At 43.9% G+C, this 11779-nt stretch overlaps 1 protein-coding gene across 1 annotated transcript; it reads right to left on the minus strand.

Moving 5' to 3' along the window:
- Positions 1–193: 193 nt before the first annotated feature.
- Positions 194–10577, minus strand: LOC128693274 (myosin regulatory light chain 2). The gene is made up of 5 exons (XM_053782858.2): positions 10421–10577; positions 2806–3102; positions 1816–2009; positions 1278–1444; positions 194–995 (listed from the first exon to the last, which is right to left on the minus strand). The coding sequence occupies exons 1-4, from the start codon at positions 10421–10423 to the stop codon at positions 1288–1290; spliced, it is 651 nt and encodes a 216-aa protein (XP_053638833.1). The 5' UTR covers positions 10424–10577; the 3' UTR covers positions 194–995; positions 1278–1287.
- Positions 10578–11779: the final 1202 nt, after the last annotated feature.

Here is an 11779-nt window from a genome sequence, read left to right on the forward strand (position 1 = left end):
AGCTCTCCCTTGCCGTAGGAACTTAAATCTTGTTTATATCAGTTAGCCTATGGCAAACTTGGTTTCGTTATACGTTGTTTCACTTAAGTCGCAGTTTCCAAGAACCTGTCGACGACGTTAAGTGAGGACTTCCTGTATGCTCTTTTAAAATTCATGTCAGTATACTTTCTCGGGAAATAAATAAAAAAATGGACATGTTTTCATGTTTATTTTTACGACAGGACTTTACAGATGGTCGACGACACCAGCAGAACGCCCAGAGAGTGTTGCAGTGAACGTCTCAGTGACTTAGTGAATTCTTGAGTCTCCAAATTTCACTGTTCTCCTCAGCTGTCTCTGTCGATAGTCTTTTGGTCTCTGCTTTAGTGCCCATGTGGATGTTAATTTGTTTCAATACTCCCTAGAACACGTGAGCTGCCTCGCTGAGGGCTGCGATTCTCTTGTGCGGGATTCACACCCACAAGAATCTTTTCCTGCGTAGCTTTTCATTTTACGCATTTTACAAAAAACTGCAGCATATGCTGCAATTAATAAGGATAATTTTTAAAGGTAGTGATACCTAAATACTGAAAGAGCCTAGGATGGAGTTGATAACGCCAGTGGCGTGGCAACTATCTGGGCTGTAATATAGGCCTACTGTCTTTATGGCGGTATGTTCACTCACAGAATGAGTGGCGCTGCCCATTAAATTCGCCCCATGGGGCAAAAATCTAAACAGATCAAGAAAGTTTAGATTAGACATATAAAAATAGAGAACAAGAGGACTATGTAACATAACATCTAACACAGGAGTGAGAGAGTATCAGTACATTGAGAATTTGTCTCTTAACATAGGAAGAATGTAAGGACAGAGTGTTAAGTGAACTAACAATAAATGGGAGTTTTATTTTGTTAAGCTCTGTCCACTAGTGACGAAGAGCTGGTCCTAACCAATCAGCGCAAAGGCTGCATCTCTAAACCACGCCCCTCAGCGCTCAAAGTGGTTAGCAGTCAACCTGAAAATAGAAAAAAAATCTAATTAAAAGAGCATCATTATATTTGTTATCGATAATATTCTGGGTAGTATATTTTAACGTGTAATGTTCGGAGTGATCTAACATGATATGAACAAATTTTTATACAAACTTTAAATTTAAATTTGTCAATACATGTAGTGTTTTAAGTTTTCGAAGTTTTGCCTGAGGCCAGACCTTAATGGTAACCCCAGACTGAACTAACTGGACCTTGCCCACACCATGAATGAACTAGTGTGACCAGGACCATACCATGACACTGACCTAGCATAATCTAGGCTTCTCCCTCCAGCTCACTCTTGCCCGTCAACAGTTGAATGGCTGACGCTGTGTCGATGAAACCCTGGTCGTCCATTTCGAACTGGTCGAAGGCATCTTCGACCTCCTGGGCAGTATACTTGTCGCCCCAGGTCATGAGGGCGTGACGGAACCTGTGGCAAGAAGTTCATGGTAGAAAGATTGTCAAGGTAGGCGTTGTGGTGGAATATTTAGGCTATAACGGGAAGTTCAGATCATGTCAGGTGTGGTGGCAGAATGTTTAGGTCGTGGCAGGACGCCTGTAATGATACGTATTGTGGCAGGAAGTAGTGGTTGTTTAGTTACTAGGATTTAAAACCTATAGGCTACACGTTTAGCGCTTCTTTTTTATAATAATAATAATAATAATAATAACAATAATAATAATAATATAGACTACACAAGGATCATTATCAGTTTAGCGCTTCCAGGAGAATTAATAATAATAATAATAATAATAATAATAATAATAATAATAATAATAACTACCCCAGCAGACACTTACATGTCGCCATCTATCCAGCCGTCCTTACTGAAGGCGTTGAAGGCAGCAGCAACGACCTCATCATCGTCAGAGGTGCCGGTGTTTTTCTCAGCGAACATCTGCAGCAGCATGGTGAAGTTGATGGGGTGGGGCGCTTCGTTTAACATGTCGTCCAGCTCTTTGTCTGTGGCGATCCTGCCCACTTCGTCGAACACCTGCCACAGTGATGCAAGGTAAGCTCTCCACCTCTCAAGCTAGCATTCTTATATTGCATGGTCCATGCAAGGAAGGGAAGAAATGCTTTCCTTAAATTAAGGCTAATTGTTACCCATTCCCCAAGCGCTGTATGACTCCAAGGGATTCAGTAATAACTGATAATAATAACACATAATAATAATAATAATAATAATAATAATAATAATAATAATAATGGTGATGTTTGAGAATGTAAGATGTACTGGTGACAAGTACTTGTGAGACCTCCTCCTCTACCTATAACCTCTTCAACAGCATTTACAGTGTCCCTTATAGGTGCGTTGTACCTAGCATCATCAGTGTTTCCGCCATCCTTTAGTGTCTCCTACATTAAAAGCTGGTCTAAGTGGTGTATTACAGACGATAGTGAAGAAAAACACGTTCCAGAACGAGATTGCATTTGCACAGTATTTCGTTCTGCATAGAGCTTTATCAAACTTGACTTGATAAAGCTTTAAACAGAGCAAAAGGTTGTACTATTAAAAACTTGTTCTCCAACATGCGTTTTTTTTTTCTTTCTTAAACTTTATAGTGTCTACTGCAGCAACACTGGCCAACATGGCTGACACCAGTGTGTGAATTACCTGTCGAATGTCCTTCAGGGAAGTTGCCTTGATGCTGGTGAGGGGTCTCTTAATCCTAGAAATTATAGCTACCGGAGAGTAGCTATAATTTGGATCAAACTAAATCACATCCCACTCCCTAGGCTCTGATTGACACTTACGGCTTTAGTGCTTTTCTGTGAATACTACCTACCTGTCGAAGGTCACTCTTGCCGAGGATGCCATCCTTGTCTCTGTCCATCATCTGGAAACCTTCCTTGAACTCCGCCACCTGCCTCTGTGTAAACATGTCGAATACATTGGATCCTGTCTTTTTCGCCCTCCTGGAGGAGGACTTCCTGGAGGCGGGCTTGGACGACGCGGGAGTAACTGTTGGCGTGGGCGCAGGCGCAGGAGGCTCAGGGTCTGGTTCAGGAGCTGGAGCAGGAGCAGGAGCGGCAGCGGGCTCCTCTTCCTTCTTCTTCTTCTTCTTGACCTTCTTTTCGTCCGTCTTTTGGATTGTGGGAGGGAATATCAATGTTTGTTAGCAAACTTTCTATAGATAACCTTGCTCAGTTGGTCACACATTGTGAAATGTCGCATGTTTTATGATTGTTATAGTACATCCTGCCTCATCTAGTATCTACAGACCCCGTTACGTCTCTTCATGCCATGGTATATTCAGTTGTGCAACATACAAAGTTACTTACTAGTGTCCTTTAGTATGTCAGTGTAAAAGAAGAAAAAATATCTAAAAGCGTATTAGAAGTTTGCACCGAACCCTGGGCTAGTTCAAAACTTTATTCCAGTAGTTCTGTAAAGAAGTTATTGGTTTGAGGAACACTGGACAGTAGTTAACATATCTCCCCATGTAGCATAACTTTTAACCGTGTGTATTACAGACAAGGTATGTCACCATGTCAGTCTGTCATCGTTTTACCTACCCTATACTACTCTATATTTCTGCGTTACTTCTGTGCATCGAGACCATGGTCACGATGGCTCTATGTAAGAGGACATAAAAACAAACAGAAAAGAAAGATAGCAGCAACAGAGAACAAAATAGAATTGCTATAAATGACTGCAAGGATAACAGGGGAAGCAGAAAATAACAGCAGCAAAAGGAATAACAGTACTGTAGCTGATCAGTACGACACTGATTGCGGAAGAATCTTTAAAATAAAGGTACAATAAAGACTCCTATGCAATCAATGTCTTCCTCACCATAATGTCGGCAATTCGCCATTTTTCTGGAGAACAGAAGCTGACATGCAGTCATATAGAATATTATAGTAAGGTTTAATAAAGAATAACAAGATGTGTGTTGAACGTACGCATAGACTAGTAATACTATAAGCCTAATGTATGAATCTCAACATTGAATGAGGCAGCTTTGAAAAAAATGTCTGGTATATGTTAGTACCTCTGTTTAAGTCAAAAAGATTCCCAGATGTGAAACAAAGAAGTGACGGCGTGTGCAGATATTCCTCAGTCTGTGGCTACGTAACTGAGGACTCTAAACAAGCCTTAAGTAAAGTTTACTCAGTGGTTAATTTATATGCTCCTTTCCTTCTCCCCAGGAAAACCCTTCAAGGGGGAACCGCCTTGATATTAGGGAAGGGGCTCTTGAATGAAGATACTGAAACTACTGTCCCCTTCCTGGGATCAAACCTGATTCCCTTCCCCATTCTTAAGGAGCTGCAAGACCCCCTGTTAGGAAGCACTTCTTCAGCCATAGAGTTGTCAGGAAGGGGAATAATTTGTAAAGTGATATAGAAGAGGTATGATAAAGCTCATGGAGGCGGGGCCATGAGCTGTGATTCAACTGCAACCACAGGTGAATACAAACACAGACACACTCCCTCACCTGCCCTCCCCCGCCCCTCCACCCACTTCCTCACCTACCCTGCCCGCCCCTCCCCCTACTCCCTCACGCCCAAATGGAGGGTGTGTCAGCATCGGAGTTTCCTGTAGAGTTAAATATAGATTTCGTTATTACGAATTGTGACTGTCCACGCCCACACCTCGTGCCACCCATGCCCACACCTCGTGCCACCCATGCCCACACCTCGTGCCACCCATGCCCACACCTCATGCCACCCATGCCCACACCTCGTGCCACCCACGCCCACACCTCGTGCCACCCACGCCCACACCTCGTGCCACCCACGGCCACACCTCGTGCCACCCACGTCCACACCTCGTCCACCTACACCCACATCTCGTCCCACCCACGCCCACACCTTGTGCCACCCACGCTCACACCTCGTGCCACCCACGCCCACACCTCGTGCCACCCACGCCCACACCTCATGCCACCCACGCCCACACCACTTGCCATGAAATCAGCGTGAATCACACTGCATTAAGTCATCATTGCTGAAATAATCTGTTACAGATATTGTAGCTTAAGCTGACAGGATCGAGCCTCCAGCACTCCTTACACTAAATGACCCCATACCGATTTAGAGCTTCCCATAAAATCAACAATAGTAATTAAATAATAATAATAATACTTAAAATATAATAATTCTAATAATAATAATAATAACAATAACAACAACAACAACAATAATAATAATAATAATAATAATAATAATAATAATAATAATAATAATAATAATAATAATAATAACAATAATAATAATAATAATAATAATAATAATAACAACAATAATAATAATAATAATAGCCTCATATCATGTAAAATATACACACTGTATGCTGGGTTAAAAGTTCTTATCATTGTAAGGTCTTGTCAGAGAGCAACATCTGGAAAAATTCCAGAGCCTAGTCAGCGCTGTATAGCCCTTGTGGCTTAGCGCTTCTTTTTGATTATAATAATAATAATCCAGAGCCTAGTCTGGGCACATTAAATTGTTGAAATAGCCTACAACCAATAGGTTACTTCATCGTTAACCTCAGGCAACAAGTCAGTTAACTGTAACTACTTCCCAGGAAAAGTAAAAGGAGATGAGATGTAAAGGTGCGTAGTTGCAGCTGTGAGAGCGAGTGGTTGCCAATCACTCGTAAATTGGAATAATGACTGTTTGCGCTCACTTTCAGGAATTCGTAAAAAAAAAAAAAACGAAAGATGCAGGAAAAAATATAGAAGTAAAAATGTTTTAGAATGATCTAAATGTGTAACATACCAGAAGTATATCCAGATCCTTCCAATATTTCTGTGTTAGAACGTTATTAAAGGATATATGTGTGTATGTATTCACCTATATCTGGTTGCAGGGGTCCATTCACAGCTCCTAACCTCTCCTCCTCGCTGGCCTTTACTAGATTTACTCTCTCCCGGCTCTTAAAGTTATGTATGGATCCTGCCTCTACAACTTAACTCTCCAGAATGTTTCACTTCCTGGCCACTCTAAGAATGAAGAATTATTTCCTAACAGCCCTATGACTCATCTGCGTTTTCAACTTCCAGTTGTGTCCTCTTGTTCCTGTGTCCCATCTCCGAAACATTCAGGCACTGTTCACATTGTTAATTTCTCTCAGAATTTTATACGCCGTTATCATGCCCCCCTCTCCATCCCTCCTGTCCTCCAGTGTCATCAGGCTGAATTCCCTTAACCTCTCCTCACGGGACATACTCTTTAGCTCTGGGATTAATCATGTTGCAAACTTTTCTACTCCTAATTTTTTGACTTGCTTGATAAGGTGTTGATTCCATACTGGTGCTGCATACTCCAATATGGGCCTGACGTACACGGTGTACAGTGTCGTGAATGAATCCTTACTTAGATGTCGAAACGCTATTCTTAGTGAGGTTTGCAGTCTTTGGCCCCCTAGCCTGTCCTCTGTCTGCTGTCTTCTTTGACCTTCCCCAAGCTTCATAACTTTACACTTGGTGGGGTTAAACTCCAAGAGGCATTTGTCAGACCAGGCCTGCGGCCTGTCTAGTTCCTTTGTAACCTTTCCTGGTCCTCGTCCGCTTGTATTCTCCTCATTAGTTTCATGTCATCTGCATACAGGGATATCGCTGACTATCGCTTCTGTCATGTCATTCACGAATGACATGACAGCAACACCGGCCCTAGGTCTGATGTTGATGGAACCCCACTCGTTGTTTCCTTCCTGTCAGGAAATGCTTTTCCTGTTATTCCTGTCTGTTTCTCTAGCTTTTGTACCAGTCTCTTGTACGGTACTGTGTTAAAAACCTTCTTGTAGTCCAAGAAAATGCAATCTACCTGTCTCTCTGTCCTGTTTTATTTATGTTACCTTGTTGCATAACTCCAGTAGGTTTGTGACACAGGATTTTCCATCCCTGAATCCGTGCTGCTTATCGTGTATGAACCCATTCCTTTCTAGGTGCTCCATCTCTTTTCCTTTGATAATCTTCTCCATAACTTTGCATACTACCCATGTCAGTGACACTGGTCTCTAGTTGAATGCTGCCTGTCTGTCTCCTTTCTTAAACATTGGGACTACATTTGCTGACTTCCACACCTCTGGCAGTTGCCCAGTTTCGATAGATTGTTGTTAGCGGCACACACAATGCCTCTACTTCCTCCCTCAAGACACGCGGGGAGATATCAAGGTATCAGATTCACATAAATGTTTCATCACTCACTCCCCGGTTTTGTGTATTGTGTCCAGCACTTGCTGGTGCACTCTACCACCTCGGTTTGCTGGAAACTTTTCTGTCTCTTCTGAAAATACCTCTATAAATCTCCTGCTGAGCTCTTCACAGACTTCCAGGTCATCCTTTGTAAGCTCCCCACCTTCCATCTTCAGTATGATTACGTGGTCCCTGACTGTTTTCCTCATGATGTGGCTATGTAAACAACTTTGGGCCAAATTTAGCTTTCGCTACTATGTCATACTCAAAGTGCCGTTGAGCCTTCCTTCTTATCCACGCACACTCATTTCTGGCTCTTCGGTTTTACTTGTTTTCCTAAGTTCTTGGCCTTTTATACATTTTCTATGTTCTAGCACACTTAGTTTTGGCCTCTCTGCACCTCTAGGTAAACCATGGGCTCACTCTGGTGTGTGTGTGTGTGTGTGTGTGTGTGTGTGTGTGTGTGTGTGCGTGTGTACTCACCCATTTGTGGTTGCAGGGGTCGATTCTTAGCTCCTGGCCCCGCCTCTTCACTGGTTGCTACTGGGTCCTCTCTCTCCCTGCTCCATGAGCTTTATCAAACCTCGTCTTAAAACTATGTATAGTTCCCGCCTCCACTACGTCACTTTCTAGGCTGTTCCACTGCCTGACAACTCTATGACTAAAGAAATACTTCCTAACATCCCTTTGACTCATCTGAGTCTTCAACTTCCAATTGTGACCTCTTGTTTCTGTGTCCCCTCCCTGGAACATCCTGTCTTTGTCCACCTTGTCTATTCCACGCAGTATTTTATGTCTTTATCATGTCTCCCCTGACCCTCCTGTCCTCCAGTGTCGTCAGGCCGATTTCCTTTAACCTTTCTTCATAGGACATTCCCCTTAGCTCTGGAACTAACCTTGTCGCAAACCTTTGTACTTTCTCTAATTTCTTGACGTGCTTGATCAAGTGCGGGTTCCAAACAGGTGCTGCATACTCCAGTATGGGCCTGACGTACACGGTGTAGTGTCTTGAACGAAACCTGAGAACGCTGTTCTCCGGTTTGCCAGGCACCCATATGCTGCAGCAGTTATGTGTGTGTGTGTGTACTCACCTAATTGTACTCACCTAATTGTGGTTGCAGGGGTCGAGACTCAGCTCCTGGCCTGAGTGTGTGTGTGTGAGTGTGTGTGTGTACTCACCTAGTTGAGGTTGCGGGGGTCGAGTCCGAGCTCCTGGCCCCGCCTAGGTGTACTCACCTAATTGTACTCACCTAATTGTGGTTGCAGGGGTCGAGACTCAGCTCCTGGCCCCGCCTCTTCACTGTGTGTGTGTGTGTGTGTGTGTGTGTGTGTGTGTGTGTGTGTGTTTGTGTGTGTGTATATGTGTGTGTGTGTGTGTGTGTGTGTGTGTGTGTGTGTGTGTGTGTGTGTGTGTGTGTGTGTGTGTGTGTGCTTGTGTGTGTGTGTATGTGTGTATGTGTGTGTGTGTATGTGTGTGTGTGTGTGTGCTTGTGTGTGTGTGTATGTGTGTGTGTGTGTGTGTACTCACCTATTTGTACTCACCTATTTGTGGTTGTGAGTTTGTGTGTGTGTGTATGTGTGACAAATTTACTCATGCAAATAAGTTACATTTTCTCTTATTTACACTGAGAGTGTAAGAAAACGGCTTGTGGATCCATACCTGCTGTCTCACTAATAAACTAGGTTCCGTCGAGAAAATAAATGTTCAGTAATGTATGGAAGACAGTGACTAATGTTTAGTAATGTATGGAAGACAGTGACTAATGTTTAGTAATGTATCGAAGACAGTGACTAATGTTCAGTAAAGTATGGAAGACAGTGACTAATGTTCAGTAATGTAGTGTGCGGTTGGTCCGTCGTACCTGTATACGTAAAGTGATCACTTATATATACTGATGGCCACTTATAAACACAGACGACCACTTATATACACAGACAATCATTTATATACACAGGTAACCACTTCTACACACAGGCGACCACTTATATATACATGTAACCACTTATACACACAGGTGACCACTTTATAAATCCAGCGCAACCACAACCAGCGAGTGACCGCAAAAGAAAATCTTTCAAAGTTTGCAATTAAAATATTTTCGCATTGTGTACAACAGTGTGTGGAAAACACTGCAGGATCTTGCAAGGAGCAGCGTCATTATTTTTCTCTCTTTCTTTCTCTCTCTCTCTCTCTCTCTCTCTCTCTCTCTCTCTCTCTCTCTCTCTCTATATATATATATATGCGGACTGGATACTGCGATATATATATATATGTATATATATATATATATTTATATATATATATATATATATGGAGAGAGAGAGAGAGAGTTCGTAGAGAGGAGTCAGTGGCCTCGCTGGAAACACCACTTCCCTGAAGAGTCACTGTGGTGCTTGCATCAGATTGTGGGCAGCTAGTACGAAGAGCCTGGCTGACTTGAGGCCTAGTTTGAGATCAAGCCGCAAGGATGGTTATGATTCCCCTGACTATCGTCAGGTAGGGTGTCCTAGGGAAGACGACGTAAGCTTCGCTCGTCATGTTTAGCAATCCACTCCATCGATGTGCGTCAGGAGTTTAATCTTTTCGTTTCTTCTTATTGGTTTAATCGTCAGGATAAAAATCACCTGAAACAGGCCCTGTAGATATAAATTCAGATGTACCCCTGCTAACCATTTTGGGGCCTACTTCCTAGACCTTTTGTGAATCCATATGATCTTGCGCGACCCTCCCCCTCCACAGGATGGATATGGGGTGCACAATAAGCTAACCACTTCGGTGGCAAAATCTAAAGTCACAAAATGACCCGCTCACTAGCAGTGCCGGCACTGTAGCGGGGGCACGATCAGATGGTGGTGTCTTTGGGCACTACTACAGCTGGGCACGGCAGTGACTGCTGGCTTCCCGGGGCTGGAGTGAGGGGACATCCTCGCCCCTCACAAACTTCGGTTAATGTGTTACTTTAATAAGCAAGGAGTCTTCGGAATCCTGTAATGGAGGTTATGGTATCCTGTAATGGAGGTTTGGAATCTTGTAACGATGATTTGGAATCCTGCAACGGAGGTTTGGAATCCTGCAACGAAGGTTTGGATCCTGTAACGGAGATTTTGAAATCCTGTAACAAGGTTTTGGAATCCTGCAACGGAGGTTTTGAGTCCCTGTAACGGAAGGTCACCAAAACGAACACTACTCAACACAGATTTTCTGAGAATCACTCGGCTTAGCAGTAACACAAGGAGAACTACCATGGCCTATACTCACCATGGCTCCTGTCCTCTTGGTCTATAAGGGCTACAGAGGCGCGGCTCCACCTGTAACCCCTCTCTTTATACCCGCGCCTACACCACCTACACTCCCCTCATCTCCCATCCCCCACTCCCCTCTTCCCTCTAACGCCAGACACCACCAGGCTGGAGGGTTGTGATTGGTGGAGGAGGATAGAGAGGGGAGGGGGAGGGAGGGGAGAGATTGAGGGTGATGGGCGTGACCTATATGGAGAGCTACCGGCAAGGCATCTGGGAGGGAGAGGGGAGAAGTGTAGAGGGGAGATAAATGTAGGTAAGTAAGTAGGTAAGCTTATTTAGGTTTAGGTGCACTTAAATACACTTACACAAATTTAGGTGAATACAATTATCCATATCAGACCTAAACGTCGTTGTAACCTGTCTCCTATGTGCTGGTTATTTTTCCATTGTTCCAGTCACGGTACAATGGTCTTTATAGTACATATTTATAAATTACCCACTAGGATAGTCCAGAAAAGTCAGTAACTTATTTCCACCGAGGTCCTTTTGATATCTTGTTATTTAAAGCCTAGCTGTATGGCACAGTAACAGTCATCCTGATTATAACATTAAAAATTTCAACAGCTAAGTAAATTAACCGCTTGAAAATCATTATAGTAAAAAGAGGTATGATAGGAATAAAGTGAAATGAGTTATTTACAAGAACATTAAATAGAGAAACTAGGCTTACAGTGATAGGTACAGGACTGCTAACTATACAGGAAGTCACTCTCCTCTCTTCCTGTAGCTTCATTCATTAGGCGGAGAGGGGAGATAGATGGGTGGAGAAGGGAGATAGATGGGTGGAGAGGGGGGACAGATGGGTGGAGAGGGAGGGACAGATGGGTGGAGAGGGGGGACAGATGGGTGGAGAGGGGGGACAGATGGGTGGAGAGGGGGACAGATGGGTGGAGAGGGGGGACAGATGGGTGGAGAGAGGGGACAGATGGGTGGAGAGGGAGGGACAGATGGGTGGAGAGGGGGGACAGATGGGTGGAGAGGGGGGACAGATGGGTGGAGAGGGGGGACAGATGGGTGGAGAGGGGGGACAAATGGGTGGAGAGGGGGGACAGATGGGTGGAGAGGGGGGACAGATGGGTGGAGAGGGGGGACATGGGTGGAGAGGGGGGACAGATGGGTGGAGAGGGGGGACAAATAGGTGGAGAGGGGGGACAGATGGGTGGAGAGGGCACCAGGAAGAGTGAGCTCACAATACACGTCAGTAACACAAGAAACACTGGAGGCTAGCCATGTGAGCCACATCACAAAATTACACAACATTCATTAATGACGAAGATTCTCTTTGAATTACTAACCCCAGAGGATTTTCAACCCA

This window comes from Cherax quadricarinatus, chromosome 28, assembly GCF_038502225.1.
Source record: "Cherax quadricarinatus isolate ZL_2023a chromosome 28, ASM3850222v1, whole genome shotgun sequence".
Taxonomy (NCBI): domain Eukaryota; kingdom Metazoa; phylum Arthropoda; class Malacostraca; order Decapoda; family Parastacidae; genus Cherax; species Cherax quadricarinatus.